This window comes from Andrena cerasifolii, chromosome 1 (assembly GCF_050908995.1).
Source record: "Andrena cerasifolii isolate SP2316 chromosome 1, iyAndCera1_principal, whole genome shotgun sequence".
NCBI classification, from domain to species: Eukaryota; Metazoa; Arthropoda; class Insecta; order Hymenoptera; family Andrenidae; genus Andrena; species Andrena cerasifolii.
The window spans coordinates 947,891-969,606 of NC_135118.1; the positions used below are offsets into that span (position 1 = coordinate 947,891).

General features: G+C 36.9%; 2 protein-coding genes and 1 long non-coding RNA gene across 5 annotated transcripts in view; 2 read left to right on the forward strand and 1 right to left on the reverse strand.

Moving 5' to 3' along the window:
* LOC143373660 (uncharacterized) overlaps positions 1–21,716 on the reverse strand; it is a 423,841-nt gene that overhangs the window by 17,883 nt on the left and 384,242 nt on the right. The gene's annotated exons all lie outside the window — the stretch shown is intronic.
* On the forward strand, positions 1,844–17,291 carry Wdr79 (Telomerase Cajal body protein 1 homolog). Of its 3 annotated transcripts, none has more exons than XM_076815843.1 (6): positions 1,844–1,946; positions 14,240–14,325; positions 14,431–15,098; positions 16,288–16,520; positions 16,617–16,850; positions 16,922–17,291. In XM_076815843.1, exons 2-6 carry the CDS (start codon positions 14,323–14,325, stop codon positions 17,137–17,139), a joined length of 1,356 nt encoding a protein of 451 aa, XP_076671958.1. In that variant the 5' UTR covers positions 1,844–1,946; positions 14,240–14,322; the 3' UTR covers positions 17,140–17,291. The 3 variants fall into 3 exon arrangements, with proteins under 3 accessions (XP_076671958.1, XP_076671973.1, XP_076671964.1); XM_076815858.1 differs by having other exon boundaries at positions 14,446–15,098; XM_076815849.1 differs by lacking the exons at positions 1,844–1,946; positions 14,240–14,325.
* LOC143374246 (uncharacterized) lies at positions 20,857–21,534 on the forward strand. Its single transcript, XR_013086628.1, has 3 exons — positions 20,857–21,096; positions 21,264–21,312; positions 21,385–21,534. It is a non-coding gene; the product is annotated as an uncharacterized LOC143374246 (long non-coding RNA).

Consider the following 21,716-nt stretch of genomic DNA (forward strand, 5'->3'; position numbering starts at 1 on the left):
GTAAATAACAGTATGATAGGATGAAGCGATAAGAAAAAATCGGTTAATTTCAAGAAACGTTTCCTGGGGTAAAGTATTATCATCGACATGATCCTTCAAATAATGTTCACACTCAAAATCGAGGCAAATGTCCTTCAAGTCTAACAAATTGTTACCGGAAAAAAAATCTATGTGAAACATCGAGTCGTTTGTTGTTGAATATTCTGGTTTTAAAATATGTCCGTACAAATCTTGAAACGAAAGTCTAGATTTAGAATATAATAAATGAACGGCTGTCCTGCGGGTTTGAAAAAACGCGTTGAAGGAATTGAAATAATTTAAAATATATTTAAGAAACAAAAGATAAGCTTTTGTTTTTTTTATATCACAAAGTAAATTATCAGCCGTATCGATTTTTAATTTTCAAATACTTCCGAAATAAAAAAAAGATTTAACGAATCCCAACATTCCAGAATGCGTGCTACGCAAGCGTGCACGGCTAGCCAACGCGTATCGCACAATTTTAATTTTTTTTTTTACCTATTATTAACAAATTCTTGAAAATTAGCAAAATTCGCCGACCGTTTGGCGCTACTATTAATATAAAATGTTAAATTTCGAATAAATTTTTCAATATAACTTGGGATTTCTGAACACGCCTTACTAGATACTAATGCCGCGGAATGGCAAATACAATTGACTGTTATTAATGAAGGACACCTCGTTTTAAGTTTTGAACAAAATGAGGAAAAGCGCCCGATCATTACTGATGCTTTGTCGCATGTGAGTCCAATTACATTCTGCACAGGAATTAGCTTTTTGTGCAATGCTTTCTCAAAATGCTGGAAATAAACCTTCTGCAGAGCAATCTATGGCGTATAATTTTAATAATTCTAATAATTCTGTAAAAGCTGCAGAAGTTTCCGAATTTAGGTATTTAATTAAAAAAGTGAGCCATTTTACGTTAGAAATATCTGTGCTTTCGTCAACAAATATAGAAAATTTATGATGTCGAGCACTTTCAATAATTCTACTTACTTCTACTTTAGAAAGCACGTTTGTAATAATTTTGTTGTATTTTAAGCGGCTCAAGGTTAATTTACTCGCTATATATGAATCTGGAAATATAACCTTCAGAAGGCCAATTAAATAAGCACTAATGTGAAATAGAATATTGTGCTCGACAAAAAATGCGCACAAAGCAATTTCAGCAATCTGAATCTTCTCGCGAATATTTTCGGGACTATCACTCACATCAAAATCATCAAAAGCAGCACTGTTACGTTCGGATAATTTAGAAACGTTCTCGGCGTGTGATTTTGTACCAAAATGATTTTTTATTTCTGATAACCCGCTATTAATCATATAATTTTTACATCACGCTCTAACCATTGAAAAGTTCTCGGAATATATTTGCGTTTCGCTGTAGGAGAATTCATGACAACAACCAGAAAAACAGACAGAGGAAAATGATAAATAAAAAAAAGAAAAGGAAAGTATATAAATTAATGAAAAAAAAATACTTACCTGTTTAGTTGATGCCTTCAAAAGATGGACGATCACCAGCTGAGATATGTACACAGCACTACGAATGACGGTTATTCTACGTTCGCGTATGTCCGTTACGGTATCCCGCCAAAAGAGCCCGCGTAATGTAGTACCAACAATGTACAAGCGGAGCGCTGAAGTAGAAAATCTTCAATTCTTCGCATCTTGCATAACACGAAACTACCAAAGAATATTATTCTATAGAGCGGAGATATCACAAGCTGAGATTCCTTACTCCACCGCAGGCGGCGCTGCAGTCGGAAATCTTCGCATCTTACACCTCTGTGGGAAACCCGTCCTCATTCTGGCATCACTGGGTGTGACTTCATGTCAATGTAGTTATGAAATTAATTATTTAACAAAACAATCAATCATAATAATTGTGTAATTAATGTCTTTAATTTCTAAGACGTGAGTTGGTAATTATTAATTACTACAGTGTGTGTATCGTTTCTAGATGTAACTACTTCTTTACAAACTTAACCTATGTCTACAATATACAATCAAAATAGTAAATAAACAATTAAATGATTAACACGTGAAATAATAGACTTCATATGATGTACAGTGAATCACAAAAATATTCGGACACTAAGGTATGCTTGGCTTTAACGGTCTATATCTTTGTTGATTATGGAAGAAATGAACTGAAACTTGATTCTTTCGATACAGTATTTATTCTACTTTACAAATATGTGGAACTTATTAATTTTTCGTAATATACTTATATAATATTAAACATTAAAAGAAATCACAGCCATTTTTCGCGTTACAAAAATATTCGGTCATACGTAATTAACACTTTATAAACTAAAATTTAACTTTGAATACTTAGTACCCTAACCTTTTTGTTTTGTCACATGTTTTAAACTTTTCGGCATACCAAATATAATTTTTTGAAGATATTGTATACTTGTTTTCTCCCATTCGTCTCCTAATTTCTTTCAATTCTTCTTTATTCTTTATCATTATTCTTCTTTTAAATTATCCCATACATTCTCTATAGGGTTAAAGTCTGGTGACTGACGAGGGGGCTGTAAGACTTTCGGACAATGATACAGTAGGTACACTTGTACAATCCATGCTTTTGTTGTATTCCGTAATTATAATATTTCCATTTATTTTATATAATAATATAAAAATACAATTTACGGAAACTTAGGCGAAATACTGCTTGATAGATTTTAGAGCTAGACTATGATGTCGAGACTGTTCGGAACAAGAGTGTTTTGGAAGAGATATTGCTTGTTATATATAGGTGGTTTTGGTGGTTTAGAAAGTGGGGGTTGAAAGGAATGGGGCATAGAGATCAAGGTACAAGGGTCAGTAGTAAGGGACTGATGAAATCACAGGAAAAGGAATTTAGGATATTTGCTATTGCTATCTGTAGAAGTAAACGAATGACTAAAACTAGAGAAAAATAAATTTAAGTGGCGTTGGTATACAACACTTTATGCTTCGGATCGTTATCCTGGTAAAATTTGAAGATTTTTTTCAATTCCCATACTGACTACACTTGGCATTAAATTTTCTTTTAAACTATTTAAATATTTGATTTTATGCATAATATCTTCAATGAAAACAAGGTTTCCTACTCCTCTGCTCGATATATGGTAAATGTGCTTTATTTCGGCCCCTACCCAATAGTCAGCCTTTTCGGAAATAAATTGCTTAGAAATAAGAAATTAAGAATAAAATCTTATATATTTAAATGAAACAATGACCAGTGTACTCTCTCCTTCGAATCTGGGAAGTTTCATGCCTTTAGCGGTAAAAATATGAACTGCAGAAAGCTTTATTGTGTTGGCGATTGAATGGTTGGTGATTGGTGAGTCAATTTGAATTAATTTAGTACTATAGGCACAGGGCCGTTGCGAGAATGGTTGGCGCCCCCAAATTTTTGCACCTGTTATTTATTTAATATGTTTTGCCTTTACGAGGTACAGTAAAAAAAAATACATTTACATTTTGTTTACGTGGGAGTTGGATTCCTTTATTATTAAGTGTGCGATATAGTTTTTTAATGCCCCCTTCGGCTGGCGCCCTTATGCGGCGCATAACTTGCATAGTGGGTTCCATCAGCCCTGTATAGGCGACACTTAGAAATAGTGTGTACTAACACTAATACCAAGTTTTTTATGTTCAAATTTTGAATACGCGATTAATAACATTCGAAAGAACTTTTTGTGAAATTATAATTGCATTTAAACTTACGTTAGTAAGTATTTTTGATGTGGCCAACTATTGGCATTCAAAATATAAAGAAAACCAATAGTCACTGCATATTGTTAAGAAATCACCAATTTGAACCGTATTTACCAAACAAATAAAGCTCACTTTCCTGAATCATCCGTTTGTATTCTTTTCCACCAAAATTAATGTAAAACCAGTGGTCGGTCGTCTAAAACACAAAACAGCTGACTACTAGACGATTGGTCTAGTAGTCGGCCGTTATAATTTAAATAATTAGAATTTTCAGAAAAAAGAAATTTTTAAATTTTCAGTACACACATCATGAATTTTGAACCACTTAACATTCTGACGATTAACAATAGCTATACTATAGGGTGGCAGATACATATATAACCTGATAGAAGAACCTGGCTGACTACTGGCATATGAAAGGCTGGAGTTAGGATTTTACTGGCTGACTATTGGTAAAAAGGACGTTTCTGGGTATATTAGATATTTTAAATAAAAATTGTTATACTATTGAAAAAATCATCCACACATTTGAAAAATAGATACTTCAAAGAATTTAAATGTCAATAACGCATTTAAAAAATGGTATATTAATAATAACAACACGTAACATGAATTTCCGCTTTCCCTTAAATGGCCGACTATTGACACAGTTACTCTACACTAGGGTGGTCCCTAGCTATAGGGGTCAACTTTTTTTGAGTTTTTTTTTTATCGCTCTCCCCTAAATTGTGACTCTTGATGAGAAAATATGTGCAAAATTTCAAAGTATTGAACAATGGCAACCCATGCCACATTTGAGTTAAAGTTTTGAAATTTTAGTGATTTCTCGTCAGTTTCGAACATAATTGTTTTCAGCTATTTTTGAAGTATCAGTGAATATTTTTTAATAAAAGCACAATTTATTAGATGTATAATAATAATATGTATGTTACTTACAAAAATATATACGAAATCTTTGAGTTTTATCTCTTAAAATTAATATGTAACGCAGCGTATACATTACTGTACGCAGTTGGGTGGTTGTTCGAGTCAAATTATAGTTCTTTTCATGCACAGAAAGTTTATTAGGCTAAACCAACCAGTGAATGACCGAATTGTTGAATCTATGAACCTTTGAGTTATTTATAACAACAAAACAACTGTTGAAATTGCATTTAAATTTATTTTTCTTGAAAGTTCTATAAAAATAATTACTTATTCTTATCGTAATTTAAAAAAAAAAAATTATAAAATGCAAAACGTGTAGAAGCCCACTAAATGACCGCATACTTTTAATAAGAATTGTACTTATCAATGTTTGCCCAATACGCGTAATTAAAAATATAGGATACTAAAAGTGCAACTACACTCCATTTATAAACATATAATAATGTTTAAATTTATAATTGACATTTCTTTGCCTAATGGTCATTCACTGGTATGCGATCAATTACTGGTTGGTTTACCCTATTTGTTTTAGTAATAATGATTATATTATTAGTACTTAGAAATGAATTTTTTTTACATAGTTGTAAACGAAATACTCTCTATTGAAATTTATGTTATATATTATAGATTGAAGGTAATAAATTAGCATATTATTAAATTCTATGTATTTTTCAATATATATTCGCTGTTTGTAAATTTGCTTACATTAGGGTAAAGTCTCCTATAATCTTCAATTATTTGTAAAATATGTTGTTTTTCTTCCTCATTTTTTGTCAGCATATTATGTTCTGATATAAGTTTGACATAACTTTCCATTAAATTTGAAATTTTTCAGGGATCATTTTTTCGTCTAGTGTTACAATTTTGGAGGTTGCAACGAAAAAATCAGAAATCGTGAAATAAGACTTCACGTAGCCGCGCATAATGGCTTCGACGCTGTTGTACGCTCATTTTAATGGTAAAATTCAAAGATTTTGAGAATACTGTTTGAAGTCACACAGAAATGATGCTATTATGCACCTAAGAAATTGTACTTTTATTAAAAAACCATCACTAATTCCTCTATAATGGGGGAACACAATGATGTGCGAAATTGACGTGAAATCACTAAAATTTCAAAACTTTAACACAAATGTGGCACGGGTTCCCGTTGTCCAACCACTTTCTCACCAAGTGTCACAATTTAGGGGGGTGCGACCAAAAAAAAACGGAAGTTGAAAAATAAGAACCACCCTAATATACACCCCCGGACCATAACATTTCCTCCACCATGCTTGAAAGTGGCTCGCAAATTTTTCGGATTTAGAGCTGTATTTGGCTTACGCCACACCATGTGTCATCCATCCGAACCAGATATATTGAATTTAGATTCATCAACGAAAATCACATCACTCCACCATAATTGAAGGGTCGGATGCAATAAGGGGACTAGCGCTCGAAAATGGGAAAAATTATTGTCCAATCGCTAAGAAAGATTGGAAAATTAAATGTTGTTAAACTGAATTTTAAAAAATATAGTGTTGTAAAGCTCGTCACGACACACATTTTTCTATTTATAGTTTGTTTATCCAATCATTACTATTCGAGCTAAAAATTATAAACAAAAAATTTTCATCGTCCAAAATCATTATTTGTTTAAACATAAATTGCGATAACTTGAGTAAATATTAACGGATCGTTATGAAACTTAAAACATAACTTCAGAAAACTCTAGCGGAGCCGTAAAATGTATGTACAAAACCCTTATGTTAACAAATGTAAGAATATTTAATTAAAAAGTAATACTGGACATAACCCATGTTTTTCACCGTTCACCGTTAAAAAGTATCGAGGCAATTTTCAGGTACATATAACTTGCAACGATAAAGTTTTTCCTTAATATACAAGGAAGATTTTCACCAATTTTCACACTGATTCATAAATAATTGTAGAAGCTATGACGATATATATAAATCCCGCGCGCCACCAACAGTCAACGCCAGTGCTAAGACTGCTAAGTAGCGCATTATACGCGGCTGCTGACTGTTGGTGGTGCGCGAGATTTATATATATCGTCATATCTTCTACAATTATTTATGAATCAGTCTGAAAATTGGTGAAAATCTTCCTTGTATATTAAGGAAAAACTTTGTCGCTGCAAGTTATATGTACCTCAAAATTGCCTCGATAATTTTTAACGGTGAACATTGAAAAACATGGGTTAGGTCCAGTATTACTTTTTAATTAAATATTATTACATTTGCTAACATAAGGGTTTTGTGTGTACATTTTACGGTTTTGCTAGTTTTCTGAAGTTATGTTTTAAGTTTCATAACGATTCGTTAATATTTACGAGAAATAATGATTTTGAACGATGAAAAATTTGTTGTTTATAATTTTTAGCTCGAATAGTAATGATTGGATAAACAAACTGTATATAGAAAAAATGTGTGTCGTGACGAGTTTTACAAAACTATATTTTTTAAAATTCAGTTTAACAACATTTAATTTTCCAAACTTTCGTAGCGTTTGGACAATAATTCTTCCCATGTTCGAGCGCTAGTCCCCTTATTGCATCCGATCCTTCAATTATTCTTTCGAAATCATATTTTTTGCGAAAGTTAAACGTTTCTTTCTATTTCTTTCGCTGATGTATGGTTTCTTAAGAGCTACTCTCCCATTGTAGCCATTCTCTTTAAGCAGTCGCCGAACTGTCTGTGTGCTTACAGTTTTCTCACTCTTTTTGTTGAAACTCTGCTGCTAATGCGGAAGCATTCAATCGTGGATTTTCTTTCACTTTTCAAATAATCTTCCGCTTTTCTCTCTCATTTATTATTTTCTGCCGACTACTTTGTGGTAGTGATTCAATCCTGTCTTCATTCTTGTATATATATAAGATTTATTTTCAGCCTCAACGGCCTTGAAAAGGAACTTGGCTTTACAATTTTTCCATTCATTCATCCACTCTGGCATTCCCTCTATCTTTCAAACTACAATCTAACTCATTTTTCCTCTCTTCTAAACTTCCTTTCTATCTTTCTCATCCACCTACTATGCTCCCATTTACTGTCCCCTCTAATACCCTTTCTATATTGTATCCTATTCTCTCTGTTTCCGTGCAGTCTTCAATTAGATGCTTCAAAGTCCCCGGGGTCCTCTCTCGTACAGTCCGCATCTTCTCTCTTCTTCCTTCATCCAATACCTGTTGTTCACCTCAAGGTTTCCACACCTCGCTGTGGCTATCAGTTTCTGGCTATTCCCTTCCCTCCTCTTACTTAAATACTTCGGCATACTTATACATCTAATTGACTTATAATATATATTGTACCTGGACTCTTTAATACTATTAAATTGCACTTGTGCCTGTATTTCCCTATCTCTCTCTCTTCGAGTATTGAATGCATTTTTCTACCCTCCTGCTCTAATTGTGTAATCCCTTCCTGACTATAACCATTCCTCTTCAGGTACCCAATCCTCCCCTCTGTTTTTTCCCTTATGCATTCCTTTACCCATCTCTCAGGCCTACCGCATTTAAGCCTCCCTCCTCGAATTTTCTTGCTCTTCTTCCAGCCTTTATTCTTATTCTGTCTCGCTTAGTTTCTTCCAAAACGATATACCCTGGTGTGTTTCTTTCCAAACCCAGACACCATCTAATATATTTCATTTGTACCCTTTCTAAATCTTCTCTCTCCATCCACCCGATGTCTTCACTCTTGTATCTATTAACGATATCTGCCACTGTGCTTTTTTTTAAATTAAGCATAACAGCGATCTGGCGATACAATTTTCCTTTTTCCCAGATGAAAAATTACCAGTTGGCGGAGATTGAATGAAACGTTTTTACTATTCCGATACATTTTCATGGTAAACGACGGTGTAATGACTGAATTGTACGGTAACAATGGCGGCTGGGTACTGAACCCGATGCCACGTACTTGTAAACAAAGTGTGGATGGGATCGCAATGATTATGTACCATTGATAGAACAACACGATATATGTATATTTAAGAAGGAACTGTTACAATGTAATAGAATAAAGGTTTAGATGTAATACTGATTTGTGCTAATCGCAAGAGCACCGTGGGCTGACACATGGTGTATAAAAAGGCGGAAGTGACGTATCAGAGTACGCTACGATCAACAGATAAAGGCTGTCGATCTTTCTAGGCTCTTCCAAGCGGACGTTACGTATTCTGTGTCGCGCGGCTCGATTTGAAACGTAAAAGGATGGATTGAGGCAAACCCTCTTCAATCCCCCACTTTTGCGACATCCAGTCCTAAACTTTCGGTACCGCGTTTATGGGCCAATTGCTTCAGCCCTTTCGTCATAACATCTGCTGGGTTCTCATTCGTAGCGACATAAATGACTCTTATCTCGTTTTCCTCGACCATTTCCCTCACAATATGGTACGCGATGTCTATATGTTTGGTTTTGTTATTCTCCATTCTGTTCTTAGAGTAGTCTATGGCTGCTCTATTATCGCAATACATTTCGATGCTATCTGAAACCAAAAAAACAAACAAATCTAGCTCTTTCAATACCATGCGTACCCATATAGCTTCTTTGGCCCCTCGCGCCAATGCAACGTATTCAGCCTCCATCGTGGAAGTCGATATGCTCCTTTGTTTTGATGAGTACCATTGGACGGTATTTCTTCCTAATTTCATGACCATCCCCGAAAAAGAATGCCTATTATCGATATCGCTTGCCCAGTCTGCGTCGCAATATATTTTTATCCTCGGTTCTTCGTTTCTTTCGTATGTTAATCCATACTCTGCAGTCTTGTTCAAGTACCGCAATACATGCTTCGCTTGGTGCCAATGTGCTTCTCCTGGGTCAGTGTTATACTGTGATAACTTTGTTACCGCGTACAACAAGTCTGGGCTGGTACTCAACGCCAAATACATTAGCGATCCAATTAATCTCCTATAAGGTACTTCCGACATCTTCTCCCTTTCCACTTGAGTTTTTGGACTATCCTCTTTGGAAATCTTTGCTCCCGGTTCCAATGGAGTAGTGGCCCCCCGGCATTCGATCATATTGTATTGTTTTAGTATGTTCTTTATGTAAGCCTTCTGTGAAAGACATACACCCCCGGCATTATTCCAACTTATTTTTATTCCCAGGGCATAACTTATTTCACCTAGATCCTTGGCTTCGTATGCTTTGGTGATACGTCTGACTAGGTCTGTAATTGGTACCAGGTCTCTGGAAAATACAAAAATATCGTCTACATATATTACCACGATTGTCCAATGTCCACTAATATATACACAGCCCGAGGCCTTTAGTCTTCTGAATCCTTGTTTGGTTAAAAAATCGTCCAACTCTTCATTCCAATTTCTCCCAGACTGTTTCAATCCATAGATTGGTCTAAGTAACTTGGCCACCAAACCTTCTTTGTTTTCACAACGCGGGGGTAGCTTCATGTATATTTCCTCTTCTAACCGGCCGTATAAGTAAGCACACTTTATGTCTATATGTCTCGTATGCCAACGGAAATCCACTGTTATTGCTAACATCAGCCTGATTATCGAGAAACTTGATACCGGTGAATACGTCTCATTGTAATCCATTCCCTTCTTTTGAGAGAACCCTTGAGCTACCAGTCTCGCTTTATATCTGCATATTTCCCCATTTGCATTTCTTTTTAATTTGAATACCCACTTGCATCCTATGCATTTTCTACCTTCGGGTAATTTGGTAACTTCCCATGTATTCCTATCGGACAAGTTATCTAGTTCTTCTTTGATGGGCTCCTTCCACTGAGTTGCTTGTGGCGACTCCAATGCCTCTTCAATATTTTGTGGCTTGGTAATCTCCAGAGAATTTACTTCTATACCGCTTTCCGCTTTTGACTCTTTGTCTTCACCGTTATCAATCTCTTGGTTCTTTGGCTTCCCTTTGCATCCGTATGGGTTTCTTATAACTTTCTTGGGCCTTCCGCGTTTTGGGGTTTGCAGTGGTTCTTGTGCCCCCACTACATCGCTATCCTCTTCCTCCTCTGTTTTACTTATCGTGCGTGTTTCTCGGTACGGGGCTTTCTCCGGCTCGCTGCATGGTATGTTAGCCTCGCGTTCGCACGATGTGTCTTCTGTCTCTGAATCGCTGTCATCCGACCATCCTTCGTGTTTCCAAGCGTGGATGTTTTTTCCATTGATCCACTCATATCCTACTGTGTCTTCTGCGAATTTCACGTGCTTTGTGGTTATTACGTCTCCCTTGTCCGGGCACCACAACCTATATCCTCGCGTCTGACTCGCGTAACCAACGAACACGCATCTCGCTGCTCGGTCGTCCAATTTCTTTCTTCGCTGTTCTGGCAAACGGGCGTATGCTAGGCACCCGTATACTTTTAGGTGCCGAACACTCGGTGTACGTTCCGTCCACATAGCTAGAGGAACCTCGTCGTTGATGACTGTATGGCATACCCGATTCTTTATATAGGCTGCCGTCGTCACAGCCTCTGCCCAGAATTTTTGTGGCAGATGTGCCGATTTGAGCATTGATCTAGTCAATTCTAATAATGTCCTATTTATTCTTTCGGCCACACCATTCATTTGTGGTGTTTCGACATTAGATCGCTCGTGCTTAATGCCTAAATCTTTGAAAAAAGTATCCAGTTCATTATTGCAGAACTCTAGCCCATTATCTGATCGGAACCTTTTTACTTTCTTTCCCTTTTCACGTTCCACATTGGCAACGTACTCTTTTATGCACCTTTTAACCTCGTCCTTAGATTTAATGCATACCACCTTGGTGTATCTGGAAAAGTCATCTGTAAAGGTTACGAAATATTTGCTTCCGCCGATCGAGTTTTCTGGCATAGGCCCACACACATCTGAGTGTATCAATTCGCAAGTTTCCTTTGTCTGTTTACCATTTAATCTTTTACTTGCAACTCTCGTTGCCTTCCCTATGTTACACGCGTCGCATGTATATTTATTCGTCCTAGCGTTATCTAGTCCGGTAACGCGGTTAGTTTCTAGTAATTTCTTTATAGTGTCGTTACTCACGTGACAAAAACGTCGGTGCCACACTTGATCCATTTCCAGGTTCGCTGCGTGTGATTCCACTGGGGAGTTGGTGTTCTTACATACTTCTGCTCTGACTATGTACAAGTCGTTTTTCCTGTACGCTATGCAAATGGTTTCCTTTGATTTTGCGTTTCTTATTTTTATCTTCCCGTCTTTTATTAGCAGCTCCTTTCCCTTCTGCTCTATTTGTGACACTGACATCAAATTTCTTCTGATGTTGGGTACGTAATATACATTGTACATCACGGCGGCCCTTTTCTTGTCACCTACAATCATATTTAATGTAATGTCCCCAATACCTTGTGCCTTTAGTATTGTCCCCTTTTGTTTCTCTGAATCTGCTGCCGTGTTTACTATTTCAGAATCGATATGTCTGAAGTTCGTGAACCAATCTCGTCTTTTGCAAACGTGGTGGGTACATCCGCTGTCTAGGAGCCATGAGTCTTCCAAATCTACATTGTTCAAACTCACCAGATATGCGTCCCTTTTCTGTTTCGACTCTGGTTTCCTTTTACCTCTGTTCGTCCTAGTGCGGCAGTCTTTCGCTATGTGTCCAACCTTCTTGCAGTTGTAGCACGTTCTTGGTTGCCTCGTATCGTCGCTCGGTGCCTTGGATTCCCCTTTGTCGGGTTTCTTGTTTGTATACAGAGCTTCCTTGGGGTGTCCTGTCTCTCTGTCTAGTCTCGATATCCTCCTATCGTATTCCTCCAACAGGACTCTCTTCACCTCAGCCGATGTGAATTTGTCGTCTGAAAGACTAGCCAACGCCATGTTTAAATTTTCATAGCTATCTGGGAGTCCAGCCAGCATTGTATACGCTAGGTCTTCATCTTTGACTTCTGCCCCTGCCTCCTTCAGATTTCTTGCGGCTATCTTGATTCTAGACATATAAGCGGACATACTTTCTTCATCTTTCATCTTTAAGTGATAAAATTCCCTTTTTAATTGCATAATGCGGACCCTCGACTTTGGTTGGTGCACTTGCTTTAACGTTTCCCACGCCTCATATGCATTTGCGCAATCTTCTATGTGTATTTGTTGGTCTGCTTCTATATGCAGACCGATGGCCGCGAACGCTTTATTTTCATTCATTTGGTGGGCTCTTACCTCGACTTCCGTAGCGTTCAGGCCTACCTTCTTCTCGGTCAGCACGTGGTCTAACAGTCCCTTTCCTCTTAGGTACCAGCACATTTCGGTTTTCCACGACTGGTAATTCAAGTCCGAGAGCTTGGTGATATGGAACTCGGTTTTTACTTCGTTGTTCATCTTGCTGCGATTCGTTTTTCGCAATCACGTGTATCTACGTCTCACTTTTATGTATGGGCGAGTGCACGCCTTCGCACAACCTAACCTCTCGTTGCCTTATATTGTGACTGGGCCCATAACCATTGTGGATGGGATCGCAATGATTATGTACCATTGATAGAACAACACGATATATGTATATTTAAGAAGGAACTGTTACAATGTAATAGAATAAAGGTTTAGATGTAATACTGATTTGTGCTAATCGCAAGAGCACCGTGGGCTGACACATGGTGTATAAAAAGGCGGAAGTGACGTATCAGAGTACGCTACGATCAACAGATAAAGGCTGTCGATCTTTCTAGGCTCTTCCAAGCGGACGTTACGTATTCTGTGTCGCGCGGCTCGATTTGAAACGTAAAAGGATGGATTGAGGCAAACCCTCTTCACAAAGGCTACGTTTTGAATCGAAAATTTGTAGGAAGATAATCAAGCACTATTTGTAAATATATTGAGAAACAACGTATCTGTCCGAATGTTTTTGTAACGCGTAAATTGGATGTGATTTCATTTAATATTTAATATTGTGTAAGTATATTAAGATAAATTAATAATTTGTACATATTTCTAAAGTACAATAAATACTGTATCGAAAGAAACAAGTTCAGTTTATTTCTTCCATAATTAACAAATATATAGGTCGTTAAAGTCAAGCATGCTTAGTGTCCGAATATTTTTGTAATTCACTGTATGTAGCAGGGCTGTGGAGTCCGAGTCGGAGTTCAGAAGGAATTTCTGATTACCGGAGTCGGAGTCCAAAAAATATATGCCGACTCCAACACCGACTCCATATTAGCAAATTTTATAAAAATCCGAGTCTGTTGAGGTCTACTCTAAAGTACTGTACTTTATTGAAATAAAAAGTGCTTCAATGGCTATTGAATGTATTAGTTAAATTTAAAGTTTTTTTTTCATTATCGGTTCTTTCCTTTATTTGCCTTTTTCTGTTAGCGTAGCTTTAGTTTTTTATACTGTAGATATATAATATATACAAACATACTGTATATTAAATATTAGTAATTTAGTTACACACATACACACGCACGCACGCACGCACACACACACACAACTAAACTCCGACCCCGAGTCCGACTCCTGCATCTATTATAAATGCAGGAGTCGGAGTCGGGAGGTTTGACTGCCGACTCCGCAGCCCTGGTATGTAGTAGTGAAAGAAACGGGCATAATTTTTCAAATAAGAACTTGTATACTAAAAGTTAAAAGAAATGTAATCTTTATGTTTTATTATCATTGAAGTCATCGTTTTTTAAAAATATCTATGGAATGCTTGGAAGCTGCGGAAATATTGGGATACATTAAAAAAGACTATTGCCTCGAATATGGTATGTTTTAAAATCAAATGTGTTTAAGTATTTTTTTTTGTCGAAGATCTGTTACAGATCTTATATTTCTGTATTAAAAGGATGCTTTATTATTTAATATTATAGTTGGCAATGTTACAGGAAGAATCATTAGTATCTGAAGAAAAAATAAGTACAATAGATTCACAAGATTCGTGTGAGAATGAAATTTTGTTTCAAAAACTAAACGAACACAATATAGAAAAATTGCAAGAGATACAGAACAGTGAAGCAGTAATAAATACATTGACACAAAATGAAAATATTACAGACGCAGGACAAAATGAAAATATTACAGACGCAGGACAAAATGAAAATATTACAATTATAGATGCAGAACCATTACATTCATTCAATTATGTTCATTATAATTGGAATACTGTGCCGCAGCTAATATGTGAAACAAGTAGGGAATATGAATCAAGTAAATCGTGTGAAAATTTTACAAAAGGTTGTCAGTGGTCTCCAGATGGCACATGTTTATTGGTACCTTCTGAAGATTTTAAGATCAGAATTTATGAACTTCCCAGAGAATTATATTCTGCAAAAATTCATTCAGAGTTGAAGCCTATGAATTTTCCAGTAGCATTAACTATAAAGGAAGGAGGACTTATATATGATACTTGTTGGTATCCTTTCATGAATTCGTGGGAACCTGCTACTTGCTGTTTTCTAAGTACAAGTAGAGAAAGTCCCATACACCTATGGGATGCTTTTAACGGCGAATTGCGAGCAACATACCGAGCTTACAATCAGTTAGTATCATAAATGTTTGTTTCAATATTAATATTACAATTTATTCAATACTTTACACTACAAAAAAACTTAAGTAATTTCCAGTTCATTCATTGTGATATTTTATAATATTCATAATGTCTATCCAAGAAAGAATCTAACAGTCTCTCAGAGTACTTATTTATGAATATTTTTCACTAATTTTTTGTACGATTTATTACTAACATACTTATTGAGTACTTACAACCAGAATCTAATTTGGAAATATTTGACGAGTACTTTTATTTGTAATAAACATGATACTATCTTAACTGTCTAAATTGCATTGTGGATAAACAAATAAGTTGTAAGCTCTCCAAGGGCACGAAAATCAATTAGCAGCTTTCTGCTTAACGAATCTCAATGGATACAAATGAATGAACGCATGCAGCGACGCCCCGGGCAGTCGCCCTACCTGCCCCACTCTAAAGCCAGCCGTGTATACATACATATATGTATAAACAAGGATCAAATAAATATAGACATAATTATAAGTATATGTATTGATTGTTACCTAAATATTAGTACTAAATATGTGCATATGCTTATGTTTATTTATTATTATTTATTGCTATTTACAGGGTATATCGCTTAAATGAGAACACCTAAATATTTCTGCTGCTTATGAACGTACAAAAAAGCTGTTTAGGATATAATACCTATATAGCTAAAATCTAATCACTGATCTGTGCAAGTTTTCCATGTTCTGTAACGTAATTCATGCTTTGAAAAGCAACGGCTATCATTTTCAATATTTGCTGCAGCTTCAGGAAATATGAATAAAATATAAATACGTTAAGATTAAATAATTGAAATGGTACATTGTTATAGGCAATATAGGCCATTGTGTTACACCGTGTTACAGGCTATTGAATTTGTTTTCGTATCAAAATATTGATAACGTCGAAATCTTGAGCGAAAAGTGACTTAGACGGAAGTTTCTTTTTGTCCCTACGGCCTACCACATTGTTTCTTCCCTCAAACAGTTGAACTTGCCTTAAGTAGTTTTTTTCATATATCCATAAACAATGGAGATATTTAAGCTGTCCCATTTCAGTAATCTACTCTATACATATGTATATATTATTATAAGATAAAAAATAGTCTATGTAAAACTTTTAGTTTAAGTTCTGTGTAGAAATTCTAAAATTGATTATTTTACTGCATTAGGGTTGATGAAGTGGAGGCTTCAATTAGTGTTCAGTTTATTGATTCGGCCAGAGAAATATGGGCTGGTTTTAAAAACACCTTGAGAGTTTTTAACGTGGAACGCCCAGGACGTCAAATCAATACTATTCAATTCAAGAAAGACTTTCCAAATGCCACAGGATTAGTTTCTTGCATTCGAGAAAATCCAATTATGCCAGGATTAGTTGCTTTTGGCACATATTCTAAATATATTGGTAATTCTGATATTCACATACATACATATAATTACAGACACATCAATAATGTTATAGGATTGTGGGTTACATATGTATTTATGGTTATATTTTTAGGCTTGTATAGAGACGGACCATTATGTTCTTTTAAGACAGGAAGTGGTGTAACTCAAATAGAATTTAGTCCTTGTGGAACAAAATTGTTTTCAGTTGTTAGAAAGAATAGTGAATTTTTATGCTGGGACCTTCGTAATCCAGGTATTGTACTGTACTCTCTTCAAGGACGTCAGTCTAATACAAACCAGAAAATACAATTCAGTGTCATCTCTGATGGAAAGCAAATAATCTCAGGTATGTTGACGAAGAATTTTATGACAAAACAATTGAAACTAATAAAAACGATATTCGTTTTATGTTGTTAGGTGGTACAGATGGAAACGTTGCACTCTGGGAATTACAGCAAAGTACAGATTACACAGATTTTAATGTAATGTATAAAATAAAGTTATCTCATGATTGTATAAATGGAGTATGTTTACACAGAAGTTTACCAATAATTGCTACTAGTACAGGGCAAAGACTATGTGACAATACAATACAGTACAGAGATAATAATGTTCGACTGTGGTGTGTTTCTTAATTATAATTCAGTAATATAAGTATTGCAAACGCATATTTTTTTACATTAATATATATATATATATATCGTAAATACATTAAATTTATACATATATATATATATTCGCTCATATTCGTTATATAGACAAATAAAGGTTTAAACTTTATAAAAAAGGATTATTTATTCATTAATATTATACATTATTGTAAAAATTATAGGTGGCCACGAGGCCAATGGGTAGCTAACATTCGTAGCCAGTGATGCCAGAATCATGGGACGTGGGACAAATGCTTACCCTCACTGTACGGGTGTGTTCCGATTCACGCATTATAATCATAGACTGCAGAGAAAACCGTTCCGTTTCAGTCTATGCGTGCATTGGTAGCGTTGGTGGTGTTGCGTTGTTGCGTATTTTAGCGGTGATTTTAAGAACAGAACGCGGGTTGGTGCCCGTGGAGTGCTAAAGCACTCTGCTCGTGGAGTGTGCGGGAGTTTTAAATAATATAGAATTATTAACTGGCAAAACTTCAATATATTTCTTGATAGTTTTAAAGATATCCTTCAATAGTGAGAACAATTTTGGACTTTTTCGATTGAGAGTCAGAATCGTTCTGCCGTTCCAAAGTCCTCCCTTGTTGAACTTTCCCTCCTCGAACGTGGTGCCCCTTCCATCCTTGAACGTCCTCCCAGTCCTTGGGCCAATCAAGACGGAGGATGCTCCAAATTCCAGCGGTAGGCTGTCCTGCAAATGTCCGTCGGCTCCCGTGAATCGACGTCCATCTTTCCTTCGAATTCCGAGTGGTGGTAGAAACTCTGTCGAAGCGCGCTTTTCCGTTACACGACGGGGTGCCCACGTGGGAAGAGAAAGTAGGCTCCGCTCCAAAGATCGAGCGAACAACCCTTGAAAGAAATTTGATTTCCTTCGCGTCGCCACACTTCTAGAGTCAATCAACACTCCTAAAGACTAACAAAGGACAAGGCCTTCTCAAGAGTTTACGTGACTTAGAAGAAACTCGTGATTCGTTTCGGAGTCTGTTAATTGACGTCCTCTTCCTGTTTTCGAGTTCTGTCCAAGATCTTTCCCATGTATGCCACCCGCATCGCGCATCCTTAATAATACTTTCTCAATCATACGAAACATCGGCTTTCAAATTTCGCTCCTAATTTACCTATCGATTATATACATTTTCGTGGCTACGTTCGCGTGATCACGCAACAGCGTACCGCGCAACCTCATATTGGTAGCAATGCGTTTTTCACTAAATAAGGATTTAGGGTTGCTGCTAGAAAGTTGTCTGCCATGATAAATGGCCGGAGTTCAAACTCGACTTTTTTCTTAGAGGAATTATAAATTGATCTTGTGAAAGTAAAAGGAAAGACATTGTAATTGCGTTCATTTTATATTTATTATAATGTGTTAGATTTATTATATTGTCATTAAGAATATTTGTACGCGTCGTATGTTTAATTATTTAAATCATGGCCGGGGCGTTGTATGCTCGTTCAACGACAGCGAAACCAATAACATGATTTGACTTTCGATTTTTTGCCCCGCTTAAATGTAGCCCACTCGTTAAAAACCTTCCCTGATAACCAGATCAGGCAGCAGGATCTGCCGGCAGCTGCGATGCAGCCTACGTCCGCATTCAGCTACGGTTCTGCCGGCAGGGTCTGCTTGTCAGGGTCTGCCGGCAGATCGACGGCAGATCGACGGCAGGTCCTGCTGCTCGCCTGACACATCCAACAGCGACATCTGAAGGCCACAATTGCCAAAGAATTTCCTACGCGTGACGTCACATGGACCAACGTGCATCCCCACCCCACATGACCAACAAGCAGATTCTACAGTTTATTAAATAATTAATTCTACTTATTTCAAAAAGTATTTATTCTTTCTTTAATAATATACAGGATCAGTGATTACAATTGTTACAAAATAATATAAGCGCATATAAATCCAAAGAGGGACTTTCAACATTTACATTTACAAATCCGCGTCCCGTAACCACTGGTACCTAGTAGGGGCGATATCAGGAAATTTCATTCAGTATTTTCGACTTTTTTTTGTGTAGAATCATCATGTTCCGCGTTGTGTTAGGGCTGAAAACAAATACAATATTAGCATAAAATTAAACGTAACGTATGAATAAACAGAATACATGCGATACTTACTTCAGCTCCATCTCCACACAGTACACAGTCTAGGCGATCATACATGCTCCTGCGAACATTAAAATTTATAAGAAAATACCCTGATAGCCATCTGCCTGCAGTCTGCCGGCAGATTGACAGCAGGGTCTGCCAGGAGAGTGCAGGATCTGCCGGCAGCTGCGATGCAGCCTACGTCCGCATTCAGCTACGGTTCTGCCGGCAGGGTCTGCTTGTCAGGGTCTGCCGGCAGATCGACGGCAGATCGACGGCAGGTCCTGCCGGCAGATCGACGGCAGATCGACGGCAGGTCCTGCTGCTCGCCTGACACATCCAACAGCGCCATCTGAAGGCCACAATTGCCAAAGAATTTCCTACGCGTGACGTCACATAGACTTATTTCAAAAAGTATTTATTCTTTCTTTAATAATATACAGGATCAGTGATTACAATTGTTACAAAATAATATAAGCGCATATAAATCCAAAGAGGGACTTTCAACATTTACATTTACAAATCCACGTCCCGTAACCACTGGTACCTAGTAGGGGCGATATCAGGAAATTTCATTCAGTATTTTCGACTTCTTTTTTGTGTAGAATCATCATGTTCCGCGTTGTGTTAGCGCTGAAAACAAATACAATATTAGCATAAAATTAAACGTAACGTATGAATAAACAGAATACATGCGATACTTACTTCAGCTCCATCTCCACACAGTACACAGTCTAGGCGATCATACATGCTCCTGCGAACATTAAAATTTATAAGAAAATACCCTGATAGCCATCTGCCTGCAGTCTGCCGGCAGATTGACAGCAGGGTCTGCCAGGAGAGTGCAGGATCTGCCGGCAGCTGCGATGCAGCCTACGTCCGCATTCAGCTACGGTTCTGCCGGCAGGGTCTGCTTGTCAGGGTCTGCCGGCAGATCGACGGCAGATCGACGGCAGGTCCTGCCGGCAGATCGACGGCAGATCGACGGCAGGTCCTGCTGCTCGCCTGACACATCCAACAGCGCCATCTGAAGGCCACAATTGCCAAAGAATTTCCTACGCGTGACGTCACATAGACTTATTTCAAAAAGTATTTATTCTTTCTTTAATAATATACAGGATCAGTGATTACAATTGTTACAAAATAATATAAGCGCATATAAATCCAAAGAGGGACTTTCAACATTTACATTTACAAATCCACGTCCCGTAACCACTGGTACCTAGTAGGGGCGATATCAGGAAATTTCATTCAGTATTTTCGACTTCTTTTTTGTGTAGAATCATCATGTTCCGCGTTGTGTTAGCGCTGAAAACAAATACAATATTAGCATAAAATTAAACGTAACGTATGAATAAACAGAATACATGCGATACTTACTTCAGCTCCATCTCCACACAGTACACAGTCTAGGCGATCATGCATGCTCCTGCGAACATTAAAATTTATAAGAAAATATGTCTTAAATTATTATCTACTAAACAAGACTCTGAACATTCGCACTTCGCGCATAACCCTACTTTTCTGTCTTCTAGATAATGCGAATCTCGATGTCCGCGACGTAGATAATTAGAAATTATTCAATTCCATAATTACGTTTGCCTTCTGGATACGCCGAGATGATTTGTTTGAATATTGATGGATGAGATTACTTAGAATATTCTTTGAGCGTACGTCTTCAAGCACAACGGGCAACGGGTGCCACTTCCAGTTTTCGAGGTCTGAGGTGGCAGTCACTGGCGGTGGCAGTCAGTGCCGGCAAAATCGAAGAATATTCCAAGTAATTTCATCCATCAACATCCAGACAAAGCATCTCGTCGTATCCAGAAGGCAAACGTAATTATGGAATTGAATAATTTCTAATTATCTACGTCGCGGACATCGAGATTCGCATTATCTAGAAGACAGAAAAGTAGGGTTATGCGCGAAGTGCGAATGTTCAGCGTTTTGTTTAGTAGATAATAATTTAAGACATATTTTCTTATAAATTTTAATGTTCGCAGGAGCATGTATGATCGCCTAGACTGTGTACTATGTGGAGATGGAGCTGAAGTAAGTATCGCATGTATTCTGTTTATTCATACGTTACGTTTAATTTTATGCTAATATTGTATTTGTTTTCAGCGCTAACACAACGCGGAACATGGTGATTCTACACAAAAAAGAAGTCGAAAATACTGAATGAAATTTCCTGATATCGCCCCTACTAGGTACCAGTGGTTACGGGACGTGGATTTGTAAATGTAAATGTTGAAAGTCCCTCTTTGGATTTATATGCGCTTATATTATTTTGTAACAATTGTAATCACTGATCCTGTATATTATTAAAGAAAGAATAAATACTTTTTGAAATAAGTAGAATTAATTATTTAATAAACTGTAGAATCTGCTTGTTGGTCATGTGGAGTAGGGATGCACGTTGGTCCATGTGACGTCACGCGTAGGAAATTCTTTGG

Excerpts from the sequence above, each read along its gene's own strand:
- Wdr79 (XM_076815843.1), top strand. Across the intron at positions 16,521-16,616 it reads CACATATTCTAAATATATTG|GCTTGTATAGAGACGGACCA; the intron begins GTAATTCTGATA and ends TTATATTTTTAG. Across the intron at positions 16,851-16,921 it reads TGGAAAGCAAATAATCTCAG|GTGGTACAGATGGAAACGTT; the intron begins GTATGTTGACGA and ends TTATGTTGTTAG.